General features: G+C 37.4%; 4 protein-coding genes across 4 annotated transcripts; 2 read left to right on the top strand and 2 right to left on the bottom strand.

Moving 5' to 3' along the window:
* Window positions 1-432: 432 nt before the first annotated feature.
* Window positions 433-4,280, bottom strand: prr19 (proline rich 19). The gene is given in 4 exon segments (XM_084944159.1): window positions 433-1,078; window positions 1,181-1,257; window positions 2,963-4,217; window positions 4,219-4,280. Coding segments are annotated over 4 exon segments (2,010 nt in total). The 5' UTR covers window positions 4,273-4,280; the 3' UTR covers window positions 433-454.
* Window positions 4,281-6,258: 1,978 nt separating this feature from the next.
* On the top strand, window positions 6,259-11,266 carry pafah1b3 (platelet-activating factor acetylhydrolase, isoform Ib, gamma subunit). The gene is made up of 6 exons (XM_084943544.1): window positions 6,259-6,347; window positions 6,625-6,715; window positions 7,444-7,533; window positions 7,669-7,785; window positions 7,950-8,072; window positions 9,415-11,266. The coding sequence occupies exons 2-6, from the start codon at window positions 6,635-6,637 to the stop codon at window positions 9,673-9,675; spliced, it is 672 nt and encodes a 223-aa protein (XP_084799670.1). The 5' UTR covers window positions 6,259-6,347; window positions 6,625-6,634; the 3' UTR covers window positions 9,676-11,266.
* Window positions 11,267-11,390: 124 nt separating this feature from the next.
* On the top strand, window positions 11,391-13,221 carry LOC146377977 (uncharacterized). The gene is made up of 5 exons (XM_084943545.1): window positions 11,391-12,161; window positions 12,255-12,305; window positions 12,447-12,524; window positions 12,649-12,714; window positions 12,930-13,221. Exons 1-5 carry the CDS (start codon window positions 11,957-11,959, stop codon window positions 13,016-13,018), a joined length of 489 nt encoding a protein of 162 aa, XP_084799671.1. The 5' UTR covers window positions 11,391-11,956; the 3' UTR covers window positions 13,019-13,221.
* On the bottom strand, window positions 13,213-22,390 carry LOC146377976 (hemicentin-1-like). The gene is made up of 15 exons (XM_084943543.1): window positions 22,162-22,390; window positions 21,648-21,944; window positions 20,673-20,954; window positions 20,314-20,568; window positions 19,822-20,094; window positions 19,435-19,686; window positions 19,041-19,316; window positions 18,675-18,926; window positions 18,257-18,541; window positions 17,645-17,920; window positions 16,777-17,052; window positions 15,222-15,473; window positions 14,770-15,054; window positions 14,408-14,647; window positions 13,213-13,743 (listed from the first exon to the last, which is right to left on the bottom strand). The coding sequence occupies exons 1-15, from the start codon at window positions 22,211-22,213 to the stop codon at window positions 13,655-13,657; spliced, it is 3,642 nt and encodes a 1,213-aa protein (XP_084799669.1). The 5' UTR covers window positions 22,214-22,390; the 3' UTR covers window positions 13,213-13,654.
* Window positions 22,391-26,380: the final 3,990 nt, after the last annotated feature.

Here is a 26,380-nt window from a genome sequence, read left to right as displayed (position 1 = left end):
ATAATGTGTTATAAATGTAAGAGCAGCTTTTGTTAATTTTATGTTTTGCAGTGTTTATGTATATATGCAATTTCTAAAAATGTCTTTTAAATTACTGTTTTGCATTTAAAGGGATGCACAACTTTCACAAACAAATAATATTCCATTATGACATTTGTGTTTTTAATTGTACAGAAGTCCAAAATAAACATAAATGCTTAAAAAGGTTGAAAATGATGCATAATCAAAGGCTACTTAACTCAGCAAAAACAGGACAATAGAAAAAGATAGGTTACTCTTCAGAGGATAGCTATTGCATCTATGCTTAATGCTATGGTTACATTAATATGGGAACATAACATGTTTATCACTGACTAAACAAAAACCTTGAAGTGCATAAATTAAGGGAGAATTGTACTTGAATCAGTCATAGAAATATTGATCGCCATGCTTGTATGGAGAGCTTTACCACACATTAGTACAGTCTCATAGGAGGGAAGGACCACTGCTCAGGGCTCAGGAAAGCAGAAAGGGAAGGTGCAGGGTCTCTCTCAAGAATGAATGACGGAGGGTAGTGCATAATATCAGTGTGCTGGGACTTCAGAGAACAAGCTGAAGCGTGACTGAACTGGTTTGAAGGTTGGAAATGGCTGCTCTGATGGTGAACTGGGGCAGCAAAAGAGGGAACACAAGAGTACATATCAGTTCCAAATGGGTCTTCCTGCTGGGCAAAGTGCATTGGCTCTCCTGCGTATGTATCTGGCAGCTGCGATTGGTAAGGAAAAGAGGGCTGGGAGTTGCTGTCAGAGTACTGTAGGCTCTGATTTCCAAATAAGCTGGATTGGTCCATGAAGCTATTTTCAAAAGAACCAAATGTAGCTGAATTTTTGCTCTTTGACCAGTTTAAACCATCTTGCCAGTTCTCAGGTACAGAAGCCACTTCTCTCTGGCATAAAGTGGTAGAAGGAGCAAACAAAATGCTTTCTGGAGCTTCACAGGTCTGAAGGTTCATGAACAATGGAGGAGAGAGACTTGGTCTGAGGATATCATCCAAAACACTGTCGGCCATATCCGCAGGGCTCGCCAGCCACTCAGTAACCTTGACAATTAACATAAGGAATCATTATTTATTATCAGAGAATCTTATATTATAGAAATCTGAAAATAACTTAAGAGTGACAATGTAAACTGAGGGCCTCACCTGTTTTTGACTGCAGTGTTGCTGCAGACTGGTCTTCCAGCTGGAATGGCTATTTGCTGGCATATTAAAAGAGATATCTAAAAATAAGGAAACAAAACTGAAAAAATGTAGGTATGTCATGCCTACTTCTGTTTTTTTTTAAATAACCACATAAAATGATGTAAAACCAAATTGATGGTTTGTGTCTTTTCTGTATTCTTTATTCTTTACACAGATTAATCTCCTGACATAAAACAAACACAAAACACTTTTTAGGATAGGTCAAAAAATCCAAACCTATCTTCACACAATGGATGCCTATTAAAAAAAAAGTATTTTTTTTTTTTTTAAATCTTCCTCATCATGCAATACATGGAGTTAAGATCAATGTTTTCTCTTTTTTTTAAAAAACAAAACAAAACAAAACAAAAAAACAGCAGAAATGTTGGTTTAAAGATATTTAACAGTAAATAAACCTTTAAAACTATTTTAGCACAGAAGGCATTATCCAGTCATTCTTTAAGGGGAAAAAGGTTTTTTCAGTGTTTCACTTCTCTTCCGTAACTGTTTTTGCACGTGTTTGACAGAAGGAAGAGGTGCCGCAAAGACAGACAAGTATAAGAGAGGACAGTGGTGAGTTAATGACAACTGATTGAAGTGCAAGAAATGTTAATTATTCTAAAACCATAGATAGACAGATGCAGACTTACACTAAACATCTGTAAGTCTGATAGTAGAGAAGCTGGTCCTAGCTGGAGTACCAACAACTCTCTGCCAAAGTTAAATCTGAACCAAACACACAAGGTCTACAAGGCTGAGGGGGAGTAACAATTACTGCAACGGTAAATTCTATAGTACATGACAGCACAAAGACACGGGAAGAAAAAGTGACAACAGGTAAACGTGATGTAGGTGGAGGTCATGGTCAGTCTCTAAGGGAAACACTTTGTGCAGAATTCGCAATTAGTGTATTTAAGTTATGTTTGTATTGTGTGCATAAGAACAAAATAATGTGTGTGAGCTTACAGGATGCAGCATGCACTATTACTAGTTCAATTTAATCAGAATGACTAAATGGTTAAAATACACCAACATAAAAAGACAGTGTAAATGTTCAAGCTATCAAACAAAAGTAAATGTAAGAACTTAAATATTTCTTACCAATCAGCTTGGCAATATATTACTAACGATCACTTTTATACTAAGTACTTATAAGTAACAGTGAATGCAAAGATAGTCCATAAACACTTTTAAAATTAACAAATTTTGAGCATATAATCTGTATCACAATATAATAACATCTATCAAACAGATGTTTGATCAGCTGGAAGTTACACAGTTGAAATTATTACCATGTCAACCAGCATGGCTGTGGTCAAACAGAGATCATTAGACATAATCAGTTAAAAACTTGCACCAGAATATCTCCCCTATGATAGTGATAGATAAAGTATAACAAGTAGTTGTTACTTAAAAAAACCGAAACGCTGATCTTGAACAAATCTGTGCTTTCCTTTATATTATGGGGACATGTATTTTAAGCTCTAGACCAAAATACTAAATTTTGCTCTACAAGGGCCTGATATCCACTTATGATGACATTATAGTGCCACTGTTCAATTGAAATTTTAAACGAATATCCTCATATGTGCGTCTCATTTTTGTCAGAAACAAAAATCAGGTAAAGAAAATCTGGCAATTCTTTGTTTTTACACTCATCAGGTCCCAATACGCCCAAATATCAAAAAGAAATAAAAATGCATGCCATGGAAGAGTTCAAGTCTCAAGAGGTTAATTACTCACCTGCGGCAAAGAGATTCTCTTCATTTTTCCTGGTTGGCTCTTGATCATGATCTTGGTCTTTCTTTGTGGGATGCACAGCAAAGCTACGATGTTGCTGAAGTCTAAGGAGGTTCTCTTGAAGCCACGGTCCATGTGTTTCCCTCAGAGAGTTTAACAGGACCTCCCTGCTCTCTGACAGCAGGTTTCTCCTACTGATCAACGGAAGCTTCAAACGTTGACACAAACGTGCTGCTACTGCACTGACAAACTTCGTTACATACTCTGGATCTTGTGTTCTGTCCTGTATCTCACAGCTGTTAGTAGTGGCTGAACTGGAGAGTTTAAGTGGGCTTGAGGTGAGACCATGAGTTTGTATCTGCTGAACAGGGGGCTCCTGGTTCTTTGGGGTTTGCACAAGAGTAGAAATCACACGTTTCTTTACATTTGTGTTGAAAGTCTTAATATTGTCTCTGTCAACAACTGGAGTCAGCAGTGATTCTCTGCTGTTTTCAGACATGACACATGCCCACTTGGTTTCTGTTGTTAGTACATCGAGGAAGCTGTGTTTAGACCAGTGGCTGCTTTGAAAACTTTCACATGAAAGAGCGAGTTGTTGTTGTGGTTTCTCTTCTGTTGTGACATCTGACTGCTTTGACTCAAACTGGACGTTTTTCTTTTCCTTCTCTTGGCAGTCAGTGTGGGCTTTTGAAGCAGGGTCTGTATTTTTTCTGAATGGCACACAGCTCCCAACATCTGTATCAGCTCCCAACAAAGCATCAGTGGACAGTGAAGCAGAATTGTGCGATGCTGAAGATGAATGCGAAATTACAGTGTTCTTTTCTTTTCTTTGTTCCTCCAGTTTTGGCTGTTCACTTAGCAAGCGTTCAAAATCAATAGACTTCACCTCATGGTTAAACAGGCCATGGTGTCCTGTCAGGCGGCCATCTGTGATGATACTGGGCTCCTGCACAGAGCGCACAACACTTGGAAATGGTGGATTTCTCCTTGAAGAACAATGGCAACTAGCACAACAGCAGTTATGCAAATGTGCCATGTCTATGTTGCTTTGGCAATGACGGTGGTGATGATGATGGTGATTTGACTTGATCTTTGAAGTCTCTTTCCAGCCACCTCTTATTTGACTCCTCTCCTTGCGGGTCTTCAGTCGTTTCATTTTTTTCTCCTCATTTGCCTTACTGTAGTGGGTTGAATATCTGGGAAGAGCACTGAATCTTTTTGCAAAGCAACACTTTTTATCTGTTGTTTTTGTTTCTTGTTGAAAATTGTTGACTTTTCCTTCTTATAGAGGTCCTGCCACACACATGGCTCATGCTGCATTCTATTCTGTAGAAAAATAACCACAGTTAGTAAAGAAGGCTTGATAATACAGGATGTGGTTGTACCTCATTGAGGTCGACTCTAGTATTAAAATTAAGAGCAACTTACCAATGATTCAGTGAAAGTGACTAAATATAAATTTGAATGTGGGCTTTGACTTGAACATGTAGACCACACATAATACAACTTTCTAAGCACTTCATAAAAATAATAAGAAAGCATGTAACATACTTGCCATAGTTTAGCAGAGATAGATAAAGTATGAAAAATGTCTCCTTTACCTTATCATTATTTGTGCAATTAAACCCTGAAGTGAGGATCATTTCATGTACAGTACAAACTGTAAGGAAATTAATTTGCATGACATTTAAAATCATATTAAACTACAGACACAAAATCATTCCAATATATAATGTATTATTTGACCTGTTCCACAACCACAAGAGTTTCACCATATATGTGCAGCTGTACACACTGAAAACTAGGTTTCGAGAAAAACATTTCACATAAATGGGCGAAAAAAAGACACTGAGCAGATGGGCCTACTGCAGTCAGACTTTGAGCACTTTAAGTACCCCTTCAGATATTTTTGCACTTTTACAGCTGTGGTTACATTTCTCTGTGCATGCATGGTTGTAATTATTTATAACGTTTGTAACTGTATAGATACTGAATAGTAAGGTGAGTTGAGCTGACTACACCCATCAAAGTTCATATGTTCTGCTGTTAACCCTGTGTAAAAAAAAAAAAAATAATAAAAATAAAAACCTTAAAAATATAATAATAAAAATATGTGCAGTATTGAGATGACTGTAAGTCAAAAGTACTGCTTATAATATATGTGAATGTACTTATTTCTACTCTGAATGTCTGGGGGGAAGCCCCAGACAATATCCTGTATGCACACAAAAAAGTTAGAACTTTTACTTCTGTTTGCCCTGTTGGGCATTCCTACAGCCTGTTGTCTGCCTCCATCTCACCCCATCCCACTTCTGTAAAACCAACCTGCTACTTTCATTACATCCATAAACCTCCTCTGCAATCATCCTCTTTTTCCTTCTGCCTGGCAGCTTTATCTTTAACATGCTTTGCCCGTTGTGTCCACTATCCATCCTCACCATATGTCCAAGCCATTTCAACTTTTCTTCAATGTCCCTCCTAGTCACTCGCAACTAAAATTTTAGAATCTTCAGCGCCACCTCCCGTCTTTTTGTCAGTGCCACCGTCTCCAAACCATACATCATCGCAAGTCTTACTAACATCATCTTAACTTTCCTTTTGCATTTTTCTATGCTTGTGTCGCCAATCACACCTGACACTAGTGCCCACCCACTCCACCTCGTCCACAACCTCTTCATCACTTCCTGTGTGGACTGTTCGTTGCTTTGGATGGTTGACCCCCAGGTATTTTGAACACAAATCAGCTCGAACTAATACTGAAACTTAATGAAAACTGAACTAAAACGAGCAAACTAACTGAATTATGTCAGCAAACTAACTTGGAGATTAGCAAGCACCTACTATCCCCAGGTGTAATTTAAGTTAAGGTGACACGCGGTGCATGAAGTCAAAGCTGTAGCTGCTTAGAAGCGAAAAGTATTTCCAATTTTAGCAAACTGTAAATCAGTTAAAACCGTAAATACATGAGAAAAAATAAATGAAAAGGAAAAATAATTAATTAACATAGTTTCTACTTACCAAAGTCGTTAACAACCGCTTAATTTTACCGCACACCGAATGTGTCGTTGCACGGCAACACGCAGCCGTTGCGTTTTTTACACGCAGTGATAACGCCCAAGAAAGCCCACGAGTTGGACGAAACTACCCTCACAAAACGAGGGGTTACACAGTATCAACTCTGCTCCATTTCTCTACTTATGTAATCCTTTATTATTTACATTCTCATATCATATTTTGCACACTACAATTTTATATGTTCAAACGTCGGAAAATTAAAATATCTAAAACCATACATGTTGCTGACTACTCATGATAATGGTACGCTCTGCTGTACTGAACCTCACTTCCGGAAAGTGATTCGGGGGACAACAGTGTTTTTGATTTAGTGGTATGCTATGATAAGTTATACCTCTTAATGCAGTCATTATGTTAATCTCTACCCTTTTCCATTCTGCAGAGCACAGGCCTATTTAATTTCACAATTTCTCTTATCTTTGTTCAACTACATCTCTTATGTGTTCCAGCATGTTGAGCTAGCTATTGTAGCTAACTTTGTTAGCTTCCACAGATCTCTCAAGCGAACAGAGCTATGGGCTATTTATGAATTGGTTTGTATACATTGCTGAAAGTGTGAAGAACTCAATGCGACTGTTTTCCCAACACAGGTAAAGCAGAATGAGTGCAGGAGAACCAAACCCAGCCGCCACACCCACTCCCTGTGAAGACACGCAGGGAGATGGACGATGGATGTCTATGGTGTGTGACTTTTATATTATTTATAGGTTTTATAAAGTACGGTGTTATATTATTCCGTTTGCATCGTTGCTGATGTTTAGTTTTGCAGTCAGTGAAGATAAAGGGAAGCTTCATAGTTGAAAAGAGCCAGCTACTAACATATTGTAGTACATATTGTTATAATAATGGCCTTCATAAATTATTTAAACCTGTCTAATAAATGAAAATGCAATGGCTTGTGAGGGGTGTGCAGTTTTGCAATTGATTGTGAAAGAAAGGAGAAAAGTCTTGGCAAATTAGTATTTTTTCAGACACATGGGGATATGCATAGATATTTCATTAATTGATTAAAAAAACCATTAGAAAAATATGCTCAGTTTTCTCTATCCACATAACAGCGCATTCTAAATACATTTTTGTACCTGGACTTGTCATGTAAAAATCAAATTGCTGGTGTTACATTCAAGACTGCACTGTGATGATACCAAAGTGCTTCTAGAAAGTAGACTCGCCACTCGTTAGCCTTTTGGCATTGCCATCGGGCATTCATTTGGGTAGTTATTTTAAAGCATGTCTCTAAATGAACACAAATGTCAGTAGTCACCAGAAAATCAAAAGAAACATACCATGCTGATTCTTAAAAAAACACAAGGTTTTAAAAAGTTTGTCTTGCAATATGTGCGGATGTTGTGCAATGGTTGGTACTGTAGTAAAAATATATATACATCTTTTACATTTTATTTTTGTAGCACAATCGGTTTGTGTCCGACAGCAAAGACAAAGAACCTGATGTCCTGTTTGTTGGGGACTCTCTTGTTCAGCTCATGCACGAGTTTGGGGTAAAACAAAGATTACATTGATATGTGTGCCTCTGTCCATTATGTAACTGATTTATGTTTTCTCATAAATGTTTTCAAAGTGTGAAAACTTCTTGTGGACCATGTGAATGCAATATTATTGTGGTTTGTCTGCAGATATGGCGTCAGTTGTTCTCACCTCTCCATTGCCTTAATTTTGGGGTGGGTGGTGATGCAACACAACATGTGCTGTGGCGACTGAGCAACGGTGAACTGGATAACATCAGCCCAAAGGTTCAAAACAGTGCCAGAAATAGAGAACATGATCATGCTTGTTTATTCACACAAAAGACTTATTGTGCTCAACTCTGTGTTAAAATCCCACTTCCAGGTACATTGGGCCAAAATATCAGCGACATGTGTTCAGTCATGCATTGCTTTGTCTTTTGTTGTTGCAGGTCGTAGTGCTGTGGGTAGGAACTAACAATCACGGTCACACTCCTGAACAGATCTGTGGAGGCATCTTGGCTATTATCCAAGTTATCAAGAACAAGCTTCCCAATGCCCACACGCTTGTACTTGTACGTGTTTTTCCAAATCATTCCTTGTATCGGGTGTTAATCTGCTCACCCGCATGTTTTTTGAAAATGACTAATGAAGTTAATTCAACCATCAAAGTACAGTGCGATGTCACCCCTTTTAGCAGCATCTTAGCTATCTGAAATGAGGTGAAGTGTAAAGTTATGGATGCTTCTTCATAGGCTGGAACTTTGATTATCTGTGAGCCATTTCACGTAGTATATTCAAGGATTTTAAATATACACTCCAGACATCGCTTATAAGAATAAGGGCTTGGAAGTATTTTGTTCTGAGGCCCATTTGGAAAAACAGTGCAGCACGCACTCTACAGACATGCTCTTCAACGAGTCTGCAGAGAATAGCAGCTTGATGGGAGCTGTGTAGAAGCTGCAATCGCTGCTGATGCTGTTGCAACTAAAGTTAGAGACTGAAACTGAAATGTTTTAGGTACTTAGAATAAAATGAGACTTTTGAAAATTTAATGCTAACTGGAACAACCTTTTTTTGTGAACCTTGGAAACTAATATCAAATGAAAATACAGAGGAACTCTCTTCAGCTTGAGTCTTTGCCAATTTTGTAGAATCTATCAATGCAAGTTGTCTGATGAGCCTGTGGTGAATATGTTTATTGAGACTGGGATGAGTTACGTGTATTTATGACGTGTTATATGTATTCTAAAAACTATTCCAAAATTCTTGAATTTCTTATCTTGCTATAATGATCTCCTCTTTAACGGGGTTGGCCAGTCTGAACAAAACTAACATCAGATCACTAACATCTATGGGGTTTTTTTTTTTAAAAGACTAGTTTGCGTTTGTTTCATGTGCCATCTTCGATGTATGTCACCTGTCTGTAAGTTAATGGTTTAAGAAAATTGGATCCGCAGTAGAATTTTGTTCAAGTCACCACTAAATACAGAAAGAAAAATTAGAAAAAGTGCTGCAAACCTGGTTAACTCTGGTAATTAAAAAAAGACTGAGATTTTCAGACAATAAAAACTGAACTGAAACGGCAACGGCTTAGAAAATCTGCTTAAAAATCAACTGATGCTATATTATATTGTATGTAAATCGATATCTTAGATTGTTTGGATCAGAAGGTTTTGTGCTATATGATATGTAGTTAAAAGTAAACCAGAGGAGTCTCTGCCTGGTCAGTTGATGTTAGAGGGCCAAAAAGCTGTACTTGTTTCAGACAGGTCTGAAGTTTAACTGTATTAATTTACTGTATATGTACTAGGGGCAGAAACTTAATTGGAAATTCAGCTAACATGCATATGAGTAAGTTATGAAATAAGGTATATGAAACATTTAAAAATAAGTATGCTAATGTTTGTTTTCCAGAGTTTACTGCCCAGAGGAAAAATGCCAAACCCTCTACGGGAGAGAAATGCCAAGGTGAACGAGCTAGTAAAGGACACCTTAATATCTCTTCCCCGTGCCTCCTTCTTCAATGTTGACCCTGGCTTTGTTCACTCCAATGGTAGCATCTCCCACCAGGACATGTACGACTACCTTCACCTGACCCCGAAAGGATATCAAGCTGTATGTGAACCTTTGCATGCCCATCTCAAGGCCCTGCTAGGTGAACCTACTGACAACTGAGCATCTAGGTCACAAAAGTACACTACCACAGTGGTCCTTGTCCCTGTTTCAAGAAACCATTGCACTTATATTATTAAGATGTGTAATGATGGATAGAATCAGTTATTGAGGGCTAAGAGCTGCATAAACTATTTGTGGAAGACCTCTTCAAGGCCTTGGTTGGTGACCACTGTTAAAGACAATGTGACCATACGGTTTTTGTTTATATGAATTGACAAATCCCTACTTCCATTCCCAATATTGCACCTGTTCCATTAGCTTCTCTGACACAAAGAATTAATACAATTGGACAATTTTGTTTGTCATCCAGGGACCCTCTGGTTTAAGAGAATAATAATGAGCTAATTATACTGTCCATTATCGCCCTCATGATTGGCACCGCTCACTAAAAGTGATGTCATATCCACTGGTGCAAGTTTTTGTGTCATTTTAGCCGGTCGTACACCTCTCAATTTTTTTTTTACCTGTGTGTGGGTGGCATTGGCACCATGGCCGGTAATTCCCAAATTATACAGAGGGAGATGCTGCAACAGCTTGACAAAAAGACGTCTTAAAAACTCAGCTTCTGGTTTGAGCTTCTTCTACTCTTAAAGAGGGCTGATGTGGAGGTTTTATCTCAGTGATGACAGTTTGTTTTAGAAAATGCTGTAGCGGGTAACTGAGCCCTAAGCACCAGTATTAATGGTGACTGCTGTGGTGATATCACTGTTTGCAAATGACACGACTAATGCGCTGACCATAAAGCACCCTTTAACGATATGTGAAGAGATGGCTGTTAGAGCACACATCAGTCCAGATGTTCAGTGGTCATGAATAAATTTCAAAAGTAGGCAGCAGCTTTATATTCTAAGGAAGACATTCTGTAGGTCAAACCGCTGAATGCAGCACCTTGTTAAAGGCTTGCTGTGCTGCAGATCTTATCTCTTTGGCTATAGCTCATGAATCCTTCACACACAAAAACAGGTTGCACTTTCTTGAACTTTAGGAACAGGACCTTGTTGGAAAAGGATGCAGGATATATCAGGTTTAAGCCAAAATATGCCTGTATACAAGATACAACAACTGCCCTTCTTAGAAGATCCTTGTAAATCATCTCAATTTCACTGTTCTTCAGGTTACCTTTATTTGGCAATAGCTTTATTGCGATGTCTGATGTGTTTGGTTTCTTTTTTGTACCTGTTCATTTGAAGGACCAAAGTGTTTTGGGGTTTTTTTGTGTTTGTTTTTTTGCTTGTCTGCACTTGCAAACAATTGACCGTTACAGTTTACTTGCTTTTCAGCATATCATGTTATCTCATTAATGCCCTTGTATCTTTTCCTTTATCCATAACAGCAACAGAGTATTCATATGAGAGACTGTTTTGTTGCAAGGATAGATGTGTTTGAGTAGGTCGAGAAGCTGTGGTGATATATCTAGATGTCTGTGAATTGAGATAAGTCTTTTGTAATGGCTCCTTCAAATATTTAAAGGCTTTACTTCACACTAACTTGCTTCTGGGCCTCTTGTGTGACGACTGTGCTACATTACATGAACAATTGGATGGCCAACTGTGTAAGTGATGAAAGATATGCATTAAATATCAAAACAAGATTGGATCTGTGTGTTGAGTACCACTGATGCAGAGCTACATGTTTAGGCCTTGGGTTCATCAAGAGTACATATAGATTGTTAGATGTGTAAAAGAGATTTATTACTTTTGCTTGACTGGTTTTGTTCCTGTCTCACGCATATTTTGTGAGCAGAGGCACGTTTCAGAAACTTGAGGAAGGCAAACAAGTCTAACTTTGTCCTTACCACCCATTTGTGAGTTTTACCACGAATCTGATCCTTTCTCCAACTGTCATCACACATGAAACAAAAGCAGAGCACTTACAGCTCTTCTTGACATTAGCAAACATGATTTAATATTGACAGTGATGTATCAGTTGCAGTCATGCTGACAGAAGTGATAACCGCCAGCCAGTTTTTTAACGAGAGTAACAGATATATCCTGAAGACAGAATATGATCCCAATTTTTATCAAATCAGTGAAAAGCAGCAAAAAGATAAAATGCATATAAAAGATTATTGATGTATTAGGTTCCCATCAGGAAAGTTTAACTAGAGGCTATCAAATGGGCACATCTGACATTCAAATGCTCTTTTTTTTTTTTCAGTAACCCTGTGAATCTCTCTAAAAGCAAAAAGCCATTACTCAAAACCACTATCTGTTGGCAAGTGTACATCATTCTGTCAGTCACTGCCACATATCGTAAAATTGTTTTTTCAGCCAGTTGATTAATGTGCTTCAGCTATGATTTCATCACCATCATCCTTTATAAAGAGCCGGAACACCAACCCCATCATTTCTTCTCTGGGACTGAAGTCAGTGCACAAGCAGGATTTCTTTCCCTGAGTTCACTGAATTGCCTTTTCTCCAACATGGGACCCAGGGTGCTTTTGCTGCTGGCTCTTGGGCTGGTAATATTAACTGATTGCATCCAAGGTATAGTATGATACTTCGTAAAAATCTTTTTGTATCCTGTGCACCCTATTCTGAACGCTCCTTTTCTATTATTTTCCTTTTCATTTGTTAAAGGTGTTCATGAGACGAAGAAACAGAGCCTGGTTGTCAGCGCATTCACTGACGGTATGTGAGATTATTTTCTAAACACATTTCGACAAGACCAGCTCCTTAATGATAGTTACAGGTTTGTATCTAAATACTTACTTTATTAAAATTGTTATTATAAATCTTTTAAAGTTATTTCTACAATAAACTGTGCTACAGGATCTGCTGTTGGAGAACTACTTACAACTGCACGTCCAGTCATCCAAAGACAGGACAAAAGACCTTGCACCTGTAAAGGTGACATGAGAAATTTACCAACGAATGTATACATTTTTACATGTATGACTTTTATGTAAGTACATCCTCTCTCTAAGAAAAATACAGTATTTCTAACCCATTTCTTTTATTATATGTCACTCAGGGAAGGAAATGGGTGTGATGAACAAAGCTTGCCACTGCTTGAATACTGCTGTATACATTGGAAAGTGTAAGTTGCCTATAACTTCTAAGATTTTTGGAATAGGGAAGGAATAAAATGATAAGAAAAATCAGTGATAAAATCAATTATTGTGTTCTCTTTATTATCATGGCTTTGAAGAGTGATTACAGATAGAAGTTACAGATTTTTTCATTTCATTTTTTCATTAATTTTCTTTTTTGTGTCCAATTGCTTTATCTTTCTGGATTCATTCAAACGACAAGGGAAAAAACACTGCAAGAAGGAAAAGTTCAAGAACATGAAGATATGCCAAAGGATTAATAAATCCTTCAACCCCTCCGTGCCCATATAAGCAATATAAAGAAGCCCTCTATTCTTACAGATGCATGCTTTTGTAAGACTCATTGCCAATCATATTTTCTATGCATACACATGATACTTTTTACAAATGCAGTGTAAAAGAAACTTTATCACTGGAATTTGAACTCACTATAACTTTCTGAATGGGACCATTATTATTTTAAATATCCCACTTAATAAAATCTCCAAAAAATATATTATGTTGTCTTTTTTATTCATTTTTTAAAAAAGTAATCAATCAATCAAATAAGGTGAATCAAGGTATAATAAACCATCTACGTACATATATTATTAACATGGTTAAATGCTCACAGTGATTATAATTTGTAAGGAGTACACTTTCCCTGCTTTCCTTTTATGAAACTATTCAAGTGTACTCACTGAACTAGCTCCAGGGGAGTGATTACAATGACAGTGTTAAAACTAGCGAAACTACATTGTACTGTTAATAGATATAATATTGAACATAAAAAGTAGGCATTGCACTAATTAAATAATGTGTATGTCTAACATTAGGATTATGGACTGCGCTATGTTTTCTTAATCATTGTGCAGGAAGATTGTTGTCAAAAAACAGGCAGCGAGAAAGAAGCCTTTCATTCTCAGAAGACTTAAGAGTGTGGAGAACTCAGTTGAACAACACAGGCGCAGAAAAGGCAAACAGAACCATCATCATCAGGCTGCCTTGGTATGGGAAGTGGATGGCAGGGGCGTGAGCTGGGGGTGGAAAATAGGACAAGCAAAGAGACACGTTTGAGGTTAGGACTGAAAAAGAAAGAAAAACACTTACAGCATATTTGCAAATTTATAGCACTGCCCGTGGCCAATTTTAAAAGGTGGGTGTGATCATCATAGTTTCTTTAAATGCTCCACACTACAAAGACGTCTTTTGACATTAACGTCTCAAAATCTTTTGAACATTTCACCTCTATTTTCTACGGAAGTGTAGAGCTGCCACCCAGGCAAAAGAAAAATAGAAGTATATCACGTTATAACGTGAAAAGTTTATTGTTCTAACAAGATACTTTTCACGTTTGAACAATATAATATCACATTATTACAATATACATAAGTATCACGTTCGTACAATAAAATTATCACGTTCGTACAATATAAATATTATATTGTACGAACGTGATAATTTGTATATTGTAATAATGTGATATTATGTTGTACAAACATGAAAAGTATCTTGTTAGAACAATAAACTTTTCACGTTATAACGTGATATACTTCTATTTTTCCTTTGCCTGGGTGGCAGCTCTACGCTTCCATAATTTTCTTATGAGGTCATAGGTTATAGTAAAATACCCCTTGCTCAACAACGATAAAGAACTTGTTAAAGAAAAATGAGTAGAGATAAGATGTGTGGTTTATTCACCTGTGACGTTAAGATTTTGGTACATTGTGATATCAGTCACGGGGTTCCATGCCTTGCATATGTAATTCCCAAAATTCTGGCTGGTTGCAGGGAATACAATAATAGATGTGTTCTGTAGAGGTGTTGACAGATTGTTGAAGAACCAGGAGAAGTCACACGCTGGTCGAGAATCAGCCTGGCATATCAGGGACACGTGCATGAACATACTTGCACGGGAAATGGTCAGTCCGACTGGGCCATCTGGAAAAAGAAAGATTTAGTTTGAATAATGTACTGCAAAATTATGAATAGTGTTTTCTTGGCACACAATTCAAAAGAATATTTGGCAGATTTCTCAGAACTAGTTCTCAACAAACACTCACAGTTCACCAACAGTCTGTACTGGGAGCTCACATGATCACCAGCCTTATTGGTAGCAACACACTGATATGTCCCTTCACTGTCCAGTGTCACTGGGGTGAAATGCAGCATGTTGTTTTCAGTATTATAGGACGCATATGAGTTATTAGAGGGATTAGTGTTAAGCTTCATGTTGTCTTTCATCCAGTAGATCGTGTCGTAGGGCCCAATAACCTCACAAGTGAGAGTAAAGTTTTTAGTGTCGATTGGAATTGTCGTGTTATTGATCATCACTGACTCTATGGCCTCTGTAGACACAAATTACAATGTGTTAGACACAAAAGAGCATGACATCTTGACTGGAGTACATCCCCATGAAATATTTAGACTTTAAGAACACAATAAGAATTTGTATTTGATCAGTTTCAGAGCCACATGTGCAACAAATTTCCCAAAAATCTTAAAGTGTTCATACCAACAACTGTGAGCGTAGTGGAGTTTGTGCTGTTCTTTCCTGTCACATTATTAATGGCCATACATGTGTATTCTCCACTCATGTTGAAAGACAAGAGGCTAGTTGCATACACTGACGTGTTGGACACAATTGATCCATTGAACCACCAGCAGAATTGGCTGAGTGGCACTGACATGGCAGAACAGCTGAAGACGGCTTGACGTCCTGTTTCAGCAAAAGCTGGCCCATAAATAATGGGCTTTTCTGGACCATCTGTAACAGCAAAAGAGGATAGATGACTCTAACAGTAAGAATCTAGAGTGTTAACTTTTTTGTTAACTACAAAGTTCTTTAAATTGTGCCCATGTTGGACTCATGCAAGTATCATTCTTCAACTTGTGGTTAAAAATGTGGTGATGGATCAGCATGATGCAAAAGAGACTGACACACCTGTCCCTGATGAATGTTCTTACAGACGTTTTGAATATCTGTGCCCCTCCTGAGGAAATTTATTGTCTAAACTTTTGAGCACAAAGCAACACTAGAGTATTATAAGTATTATAAGGTAAAGATAACGCTTTGAGTTAGTATGAGCTACCACCGAGCAATTTAACATTATGAAGCAATTTCATAGTCCTACCTTTAATGCAAAAGAGTAGCCTACCTGACTATATTGCATGCAAATTTGTCTTTTGAGCTGGGTAAAGTATTATCCAAATTTGGATAGGTTCTGGTCAGCTGTGCAGTTCATTGTATATTTATTGTGTTGACTCCTGTGTCTTAAGAGACATTGTAGTTGCAACACTGAAATACTCTTTGATAGTTTTATCATGAAATTGGTCACCTGGGTGTCAAGTCATTATGTTTTTCACAGCTGTGTGGGTACATTTCAGCATGTAGTGTGATTGCTATCCACACCAGAGCATGCAACACCAGTGCTTTCTCAATGAAAGCTGACTTTGTAAAATTGCTGCATTAAGTAAATTACTAATCTATAATTAATGTGAAGCTAATACAAATTGAGGTGCACTTTTTGTAAAAGTGATCAATCGGGCAATCATGGTTAGGCATATGAGAAGCAAGTCTGCACATTAAGAACATTATGACCCTTTTTTTAGAATCCATGTTTTAGAATGGTAAATGGCCTGCATTTGTATAGCACTTTACTCAGTCCCCAAGGACCCCAAAGCGCTTTACACTACATTCAGTCATTCACCCATTCACACACACATTCACACACTGGCAATGGCAAGCTACATTGTAGCCACAGCTGCCCTGGGGCGCACTGACAGAGGCGAGGCTGCTGGACACTGGCGCCACCGGGCCCTCTGACCACCACCAGTAGGCAAACATGGGGTTAGTATCTTGCCCAAGGATATTTGGCATGCAGCCAGGAGGCAGCCTGGGATCGAACCACCGACCTTCTGATTAGTGGCTGATTAGTGGCTCTGCCACCTGAGCTACAGCCACCCCAACTGAAGAACCGAAATACAATGGATTTACCTAATTTAAGGTGATGCACCATTGACATTGAACCATTTAGTAGCATACATTCTATACATTCTAATATACTCACAATTGACAATGAGGTTATAAGTAGGGCTGGTCTTGTTTCCAAAAGCATTAATAGCCATACAGCAGTAGTTTCCATTATCATCGCGCTCCACCATACTGAGGTGGAGCGTCTTATTTTCCATGTAAAAAAAAGTTCTGTTTTCATCATGCAGTATCTCCCGATTCTTCATCCAGTAAATGTATTCAGCAGGTCCAGTTACATTGCATGTTAAGTTATATGAATAACCTTCTATGGCCGGCATCATTGGTGCTTTTACTTCCACATTTTCTATTTGATCTGCAAACAAAACAAACAAACAGTCATTTAGTCAGAAAGACATGACAAAGGTAACTTACATCAAAGCTGTTGTTAAAAAGGTCCAGCAGTGCCCACATTTAACCTTTAGTATGAGCCCTCAAATACTCCAAAACTGGTATGTTAACCGCACCAGCAAAGGCAACACCATCCTTAAGCACATCTCGGTGAGTTTTAAATGGCCCACGGCAGCCACACAACAGCCTATTCTCCTGATGCCCTCTGGTTATAGACATAACATTGATAAATCACACACTGGCACGCTATGGAACACTTTCTTTTTTTTCAAAACCCCCCAAGCATGAAGAAATGAGACAAACACACAACACACATGCACATAGATATGCAAGTATAATTTAACATCTGTGTATTGTCTTTTATTTACTGCCTTCTGTAAAGTTTCATACGATATTGATATGTTTTATGTATTTGTAAATAGTTTTCTGTGCCTGAACTTTTGGTATTTCACATAACTGAAATTATCTGAACTCCAGATAATTGACTTGCAACAAATATCTTGAAATGTTAAAATCATATCACTCAGTTGCGTAAATCTTTAAAATATCAAACTCACAGATGACAACGAGCATGTAAATAGCGCTGGACATGTTTCCAGCAGCATTAATAGCCAAACAGTAGTAGTTTCCAGTGTCATATCGCTTTACTGGATTAATCTCAACTGTCTCGTTATCCTTGTGGAAAAAAGTCCTGTTGTCTTCATGCAGTCTCTGCCCATTCTTCATCCAGTAAATGTAGTCAGCAGGTCCAGTTACATTGCATGTTAAATTATAGGCGTAACCTTCTTTGACAAAGGTCACTGGAGCATTTAGTTTTACATTTTGGATTGGATCTGCAAAAAAAGCAAACCACATAACAGTTAAGTTCTCTATTTAGCTGTCATTCCTCTTTCTAAGAAGGAAAATAAATTAAATACACTTTTTGCATCAACCCAAAAACATGTTGGCTGTTTTGTTAAGTATTTAAACCCCCAAAATGTCTAAATACTGCTAAAAAAAATATCATGAGTCTTCATTTGGATCTTCCTTACAGCAAACATTTTCTCAGGGATGTAGATATTAAAACAATTTGTGTCTAGCATTTGAAAATGAGTACAAAATTAAATAAAACTAGTTTTCAAAAAAAAAAAATACAAAAAATAATTTTCATTGCTTTCTGTCATGCTCACAATTCACCAGTAGTCTGTACTGGAGGCTTTTTTGCTGGCCAGCCTTATTGGAAGCAACACACTGATATATCCCTTCATTGTACGTTGTCACTGGGATGAAGTTCAGCATGTTGTTTTCAGTGTTATAGGAGATATGTGAGTCATTAGAGGGGTCCATGTTGAGCGTCACATTATCTTTCATCCAGTAGATTGTGTCATAGTGCCCAATAACATCACAGGTGAGAGTAAAGTTCTTAGTGTTGATTGGAATTGTCGTGCTTTTGATCATCACTGACTCTATGGCCTCTGTAGACACAGAACATGAGAGTTGAGAGGGTAAGATGTCTTTAGTGTTCTTTATTCTTGGAACACAATAGCAGCCAGAGTCATATGTTAAAAATGTTTCATCTAATTCCTCTGAATCCTAAAGTTTTCATACCAATCACGGTGAGTGTCGTGGAGTTTGTACTGTTCTTTCCTGTCACATTATTAATGGCCATGCATTTGTACTCTCCGCTCATGCTTAATGACAACAAATCGGTTGTATAGTTTGATGTATTGGCCACGATGGATCCATTGAACCACCAGCAGAACGTACTGGGAGGCACTGACTCGGCAGAACAGCTGAAGACAGCTTGACGTCCTGTTTCAGCAAAAGCTGGCCCATAAACAAAAGGTGTTTCTGGTCCATCTGTAACAGAAAAGGAGATAGATGAATATCTAAACAACTATAAATGTAAAACTTAAAAATTGTTCATTTAAACATGACACTCAACTGCATAAAATCTCTAAATATTATACTCACAGTTGACAAAGAGCATGTAAGGAGTGCTCATGTTCTTTGAAACGGCATTAATAGCCATACACTCATAATTGGCATTATCATAGCGCTCCACCATTCTGATGTGAAGTGTTTTGTTATCATTGTAGAAAACTATTCTGTTGTTTTGATTCAATGGCTCCCCATTCTTCATCCAGTAAATGTAATCAGCAGGTACATTTGTGTTGCATGTTAAATTATAGGAGTAACCTTCTTTGGCAGGCATCATTGGTGCTTCTACTATTATGTTTTGCAGCGGCTCTGCAAACAAAGCAAATCACAAAATAGCTCTTTAGTTCTCCCCCGAGGCACCTGTCTCCTTTTTATGAATGAAAAGTTATTTTGTGTACACCAAAAAAAATGGTCACGTAAGTCTTACCGATAACAGTAAGCATTATGTCGGCAGTGCTGTTTTTGCCACTGATGCTGTTGAAGGCCACACAGAGGTACTTTCCACTCATGCTGGTTGTCAGAGACGGTGTGACATACTCTGACTTGGTGGAGACCAGAACATTTTCAAAGTACCATTCATACCTGCTGGGAGGATTAGATGTTGCATTGCAGGTGAATGTGACGTAGTGTCCTGCCTTTGCCAAATTTGGTCCCATGACATTTGCTATCTCTGGTCCATCTAAACACATAAAGAACACCACAAATTACTTTCACTGAAAAATGCTTATGTGACTACAGACATTCAGATAATACAGAACTGACATCACAGTGATAAATTATGTTATGTTATGTTAATAATGATACAAATACTTACAGTAAACTGTGACTGTGAAGCGGTGACTGGCTTGGTTGCTTACAGAATTAAAAGCCTCACACTGATAATCTCCACCATCTGAATGCTGGGTTGAACTAATAGTCAGTGTCCTGTTGCCCGTGCCAAACGTTGTTTTATTGTCAGCAGAAATAAGTTGATAATTTCTCCACCAATGAATGATGTCAACAGGTCCCGTCACTTCACAGCTCAAAGAGAATGCCTCACCAAATATTGCTGGTTTGGTAAGATTCACCACGACTGCTGTCACAGGATCTGTTGGAGTTTAGTAAGTAATTTAAATTCACTCAAATATTTGACCTGAAGAAATATGGCATGTTCAACTAGATAATTCCTCTGCACTGTACAAAGGAAAAGGCACAAACCACAACTCTTTCTTTTTGGTCTTAATGGTCTACCAGCTCAGCAGATCTAAGCAGCAAAGTAAAAAATAAAACAAAATAAATTTTTAAACAGATACTAAACCAAACTTACCCACAATCTGGATCGTTGCTGTTTGGCTGCTGAATCTGAACGTGACATTATTGTGAATTAGGCATGTGTAATTTCCTGACATGCTCTCGTTAACTTTCTCTAGTTCAAGCTTTGGTTCAATTTTGTTTAGGTACACTCCATTAACCATCCACTGGAACATTGCTGGAGGACTGGAGACCGCTGAGCATGACAGTGTGATATTGGATCCGCCTTTGTATATATTCATGACTGTCATCTCCGTGTTACTTGGGCCGTCTGGTGACAGAACAGGGCATAAATTGTTTTAGAGGTTATTGTTGGGATAGCAGATTGTTTTATAGATTGTATGCATGTATTGGTGTCTTTTGGTTAGAACTCACAGCTGATAGTCAGATTCACAGGGGCGCTGATGTCATTGCTGACATTATTAGACACATTACACTTGTATAGTCCTTGATCATAGCGGGTCACATTCATGATAGTGAGAATGGTGTTTCCACTGCTGAGTTGAACTTTTTCATTGGTTGTGATCATTGAGCTCCCATTGAACCACTGATAAGACAGGGATGTACCTTTGGACACACTGCACATAAGTACTGCTGTGTCATTGAACTCCACCAGGTTGGTTGTGGTTGTCTGAACGGTCACATTTGAAACAGACTCTGCGGAGAATAAAATAACAAGGCATTTGTCATGTTTTATTTAAGCAATGTGTCCTCCACCAAATATATATGAAAATGTGACCCATATGTTGAATTAAAGTCAGGTTCAAGATAAAAACAAATAAAAATAAAACAGTCTTATAAAAAATGGGCTCCATGGGTGACAGTTTTGGTCTGTTGATTGGTCAGTCAAATTCTTTGGTTCATCAAGGATATACTTTTATTTGCATTTACCTCTTAAAATTTTTGTTAAACAATGACTTGGTGTGATGTCATGTTCTGAGTTGGTATTTACCCTGACTTTTATCTGTTTGGTGTAAAACCTTTGTTGTAACAATTGTTGAAAATCAAGATCAACATATTTTTGATAGTGTTATTTAAATTTATAGTAAAATTGTTTTCCCTTTTTTTTTTCAGATAGATATGTCTACAATGTGATAGTGTGAGTTGTTTTTCTCCTTAACATAATGGAACCAAGAGACTGACAATGCCTCTTTTCATAAATCATAACAAAGTTAATTAATTAATTATTATTATTATTATTATTATTATTATTATTAATAATAATAATAATAATAATAATAATAATAATAATAATAATAATGACAATGATACAGAAATCGTGCAAGAAGTATAATGTAGGAAATGAAATCTGTGCTGGTGACTAAACAAGAAAAATGAGAGTGTGCTTACCTTCAACTGAAAGTGTTAACTGAGAAAAAATTTCATTGATTACATCCTGTAGTGCGTAGTTTCCAGAGTCTTCCAATTTTACTGAGTGTATGGTCAGTGATGAAGTGCTTTGGTTAAAAAATACTCTGTCACGCCAAGTTTTGGAAATAACAAAACCCCCATTTAGTGTTATCACAATTTGGCGGGTGTTGAATAGCCATCCGCCTGAGCTGACAGTGTAATTGCTGCTAAGGGTAACATTGTTTCCCACTGCGACGGGGTTCTCAGAGGCATATAATGTCTGACTGCGTGTCAGATCTAGAAAGAGAAAGCAAGTAAAATATTCAGTCGCCACGTAGTTGTCACCACACACTGGGACAGAAGTAGTTACAAAATTACTGATATATGTCAAAGTAGTATATTTAAAGAATTTTAATTGATATTAGGATCTATAAATTGTCTAATTCTCTGACCCTGTAGTTATTGTAATAGTCAATAAAACTCTCATTGAACTTCACTTATCATTCAGTTTTACCTGTAAAGGTTACTGCAGCCAAGAATAGGATGAACACCACTGGAGACTCCATTAAGCTCCTTAGTATCCTTTCCCTAAACTTGAATCTGGCTTTGATGAATAAAATCCTGTGGTATTCTCTGCTACCTGCCTTCAAATCAGCTAATATTTACTCTGTAACACTGCAGCTCTCTGTGTTCTTGATGCAAATGCCTTCCCCTGCCTTCACCATCATCATACCACCTCAAAGTCATGACCACACCTTGTTTTACCCTGTTATATTGATGCTTTACAGGTGCACACCTATGAGTGTCCATTTACTGTATACTGTTGTTCTGCAACTTTTTCCAACCAAGGAAACATGTGGAGAGCGTTTATAATTTTAACACGTGACTCTGTACCTAGAATGCAAACCAAATCTGTGGAATCTTGGTCTCTGAACGTCATTTTAGTATTCTCATAAAAAAGATGAGTCACTTCCTCCCACAATAGAGATGGAAACCACTGAATTGGACAAAATAAAAACGAATTTGGGGTTAGGCATTTGTAGATTCAGCTATGATGATCCATCCAAATCTATATCTGTAAATGCCTTCTTATTGGATTATTTGGTTATGAGTTGCACCCAGAATATCAAAACTTAAAGAATTTGTAGAGGACAATGGACTCTCTGTCCCACTATACTGGATCGTCTCCTTCTCCTACTTTGTTTACAGTAACCAAAGAGACACGGGATAAATGCACTATTCATCTGTAAACAAAATTACAATTTTCTTTCCCCCATAAGACTAGAATAAAATAAAATAAAACTTTCACAAATACCTCTCACAATTAGCTCAATTTTATATTTTCAATATACACGATATCTGCTTTTCTTTTTTTGGAGCACCTAATAACATGTGGTGTTAAAGGCTATAAACATTAAATCGATTTTAAGTGAAAATAAACCAATAATAGGGTTGATAGAGCAAGGAAATGGCAAACAAAGACATGATCACGCTACACGTGAAAAACAAGGGTGTTGCATTCACTAGCTGAGGTCACATCCTAATTTAGGTATGGCAGTATTTCTAGTAGATAATGGTGATGGCTGCACTTACAGCCACACAGTGGTAATAGCTACCATATTAGTGTAGAGGCTTATACATAACATCACATTCACATTTGTCTTTCTTCAAATAGGAATTATTTACAGGACAATGAATAACTGGATTTGGTTTAGAATTAGTTCACATATCCACATAACACAGTATTCTAAAGTAAGTGTGCACATTTTAGTTTACACTATTACGTATGATTTAATCTTTGTTTTCTGAGTTACTTTAGTTGCAGCTGCTCCCGTCCCTTGATTGAGGAGCCAACAGGTGGAAAAGGGGCAGAACAAGCCTTGATGGAAAGCTGCAAATTGGCTCATTTCATAATTTAGGACCATGGGGGGAATTGGAGTTAGGTTTTGTGTGTATTACCCCTTTTTGTGTTTTTGTGGGTGATCAGCCATTGTTAAGTTTCCCCTTTGTCTCGTTAAGTTAGTTCAGTTTGTTTGAGTTATCAGTATTGTTTGTTAACTTTGAGTAGAGTTCTGTTATTTTGACCTCTTTTTTTTTTTTAATTTAACCTGTGCCTAAGTTTCCTTCGCTGCTCGGTCCATCACAGTGAACGTGCTATCATCTGTGAAAAGCAAAGGGAGCTAGTGCTCCACAGTGAACACAGTTTGTGTTGAGAAAAAACAAAACAAAGTTAGTTTGGAACAAAACCAAGAAGTACTGATGTTGCTGTTGTAATAGTAACAAATGCACTTGCTATGAGCACATTTGTCGATGTCGTTTCTTATGTTGACGTGATTGTTGAAGGCCAGACAGCAATATGGACCACTTTGGTCTTTGCTGACATGTAACAGCTCCAGTAATGGGCCCGTTATGTTTATAAGCCCTTTGAACCCACTAAAACTGAGCTGGATGATTGGAGAATGCAGAACAGACCGCAGACAGATTGGATCCAGCTAAAAAGGAAGAATGTTCGGTCCGTTCATTTTGAGCGCTATGTTATCTCGTCGATCTCAGAAAAGCAATGACAATTAGGCAGACGAGAGACATACAGAAAAATAAGAACTGTGTATTGAAGCTCAATGATTATATTACTATATAAAACTGCAGTAGTAGTGAATATGCTATTGCCCAACTCACAGCTGATGGTAAAGTTTACTACATGGTCACAGCAGGTCACACTGATTACAGAGAGCGTTTTCATCAGTGAGCTGAGCTCTGTAATTGGAAGTAACCTCAAAGCTGCTGTTCATCCAAAAGAAAGAGATTGGAAGGAGAATAAAATTGAGCACTTGATGATTGATGAGCTGCGGAATTCATTCAGACTCTTAGGTTCACACTGATCAGCACATGTATAATTCATTCTGTGGTAGCCAAACGGATGAAAATAAATGTTTACAAATGTACTTCATGACAATGAGGTTTTGCAGTAAGCATACAGTTAAAGTGTATTAATTGTAATGAATATTAATTCTAGTTATTCTTAGACCACTTTATTATATTAATTTTAATTATTAAATATGATACAATACATCAGTACTTACAAACAGTACTTATAAATATCTGAATATATCTGAATATATAACTGATATAACTAAACGATGACTGTGCTTTACAACATCATTGTTTCCTAAACTAATTCCATCATTAGCCATGACGTTTTAGGACAGTATACAATACAAACAAAGCAAAAACTTTATGCACAAATGGGAATTTAGCCATATTTCTTTTATTATTTGATTATTTGTTTTTGTGCTTTAATTACCTACTTAAAATAATTAATAAAAAATATTATATATAATCCCTGCCATAAGTATCATATGGTCTAAATACCCTACATTGTTTCTCAAATTGCCTTATCTGAATATTTAAACTACAACAAAAAGGCAGAAACAATGTGACAAGCTGAAGTTCTCTGCTTTATATATTCATCCATTTTCTGGCTGGTGCCTATCCCAGCTCACTTAGAGGTGGGTTACACCCTGGGTCATGACAGAGCTAACATAACAACGCAGACAACCACACCCTCCCATACTTAAAATTACCAATTAACCAAATAGGCATCTTTTGACTGAGGGACGAAGCCAGAGCACCTGCAAATAACCAGATGCAAACAACATGTAAACTCAAATAAAAGGTGCGGTCTGAGCAGATTCGTATCATTAACCTTGTTGCATGGAAATGACCAGTGATGGGAATGTGTTACAAGTAACGGCGTTACTAACGACGTTACTTTTTTCAGTAACGAGTATCGTTACAACGCCGTTACAGTTACTAAGAAGAAAATGCGGTCCGTTACTATTTTTCAACAAACAGACGGTTGAAGCTGTGTTCAGCTTACCGCATATCAATTGTGTTAATACAGTATGTTAAAATGAAAACATAACTGTAAATTCAGACACTTGGGTTGTGCTGAAAAGGATGATACCAAACAAGGCAAAGTAAACAGTTTTTAAAGGTAAAATGTGGTTAAAAATGGCCAATTATAACCTGGACCCCAGAGGGTTAAACATTTTTTAAAGTAAAACAATAGTTACTTTTCAAGTAATTAATTACTTTTAGAATTTTGTAACTCAGTTACTAACTCAGTTACTTTTTTGAAGAAGTAACTAGTAACTATAATTAATTACTTTTTCAATGTAACTTCCTCAACACTGGAAATGACAATTGGGATAAAAGAAGCATACTAACATACTTACTTACTTTGGACAGACACGAGGGCAGGCAGAAACTAGATGACACTGCAACGTGACGAACAGGACACCAAAAACAACAAACAGCAAAAGCATGTAAGGAACAGGCTGTTTTTCTCTTTGCTGGTTGTTAGTCCAAATACCACGAGACAGGGGCCTCCTGAATTCCATTAAACCCCTTCCAATATTATTTTGGGATCATTTTTCATTACAACAGAAACCTGTTCCAGTAAAGTGTTTAGTGCAAACAATTCATCAGCATATTTTTTAAAGTTTTTCCATCCCGCTTACCCTCAGTGTGTCGAAATGTTTTTGGTCACCTTACAGAACTGTAAGAATTTATAGCCAGTGTTCACAGTTTCTTTTAAGTTTGCTTTGGCTTTTTGAATATGCCATTCATTATGGTGCCTTTATTTGCTCATGGGATTTATCTTTGTTCTGCCTCACATTACACAATTTGCTGCATCATTTAAGGTTAGATAACTTTTCTTTTTTTTTTTCCTT

Source organism: Perissodus microlepis, chromosome 11 (genome assembly GCF_051167445.1).
Source record: "Perissodus microlepis isolate ML-2025 ecotype Zambia chromosome 11, ASM5116744v1, whole genome shotgun sequence".
Lineage (NCBI taxonomy): Eukaryota > Metazoa > Chordata > Actinopteri > Cichliformes > Cichlidae > Perissodus > Perissodus microlepis.
Note: the sequence above shows the minus strand (reverse complement) of the source record. Positions and strands in the feature narration are given on the sequence as shown.

Bases quoted from the DNA above. Each gene is read 5' to 3' on its own strand.
- LOC146377976 (XM_084943543.1), bottom strand. From the start codon at position 22,213: ATGGAGTCTCCAGTGGTGTTCATCCTATTCTTGGCTGCAGTAACCTTT. The intron at 18,542-18,674 runs GTATGAAAACTT...CTGTGTCTACAG, and splicing joins CACGACACTCACCGTGATTG to AGGCCATAGAGTCAGTGATG. The intron at 17,053-17,644 runs GTGAGTTTGATA...TTTTGTTTGCAG, and splicing joins TTACATGCTCGTTGTCATCT to ATCAAATAGAAAATGTGGAA.
- pafah1b3 (XM_084943544.1), top strand. From the start codon at position 6,635: ATGAGTGCAGGAGAACCAAACCCAGCCGCCACACCCACTCCCTGTGAA. The intron at 6,716-7,443 runs GTGTGTGACTTT...TTATTTTTGTAG, and splicing joins ATGGACGATGGATGTCTATG to CACAATCGGTTTGTGTCCGA. The intron at 7,786-7,949 runs GTTCAAAACAGT...TTGTTGTTGCAG, and splicing joins TGGATAACATCAGCCCAAAG to GTCGTAGTGCTGTGGGTAGG.
- LOC146377977 (XM_084943545.1), top strand. From the start codon at position 11,957: ATGTGCTTCAGCTATGATTTCATCACCATCATCCTTTATAAAGAGCCG. The intron at 12,306-12,446 runs GTATGTGAGATT...ACTGTGCTACAG, and splicing joins TGTCAGCGCATTCACTGACG to GATCTGCTGTTGGAGAACTA. The intron at 12,525-12,648 runs GTGACATGAGAA...TATGTCACTCAG, and splicing joins AAGACCTTGCACCTGTAAAG to GGAAGGAAATGGGTGTGATG.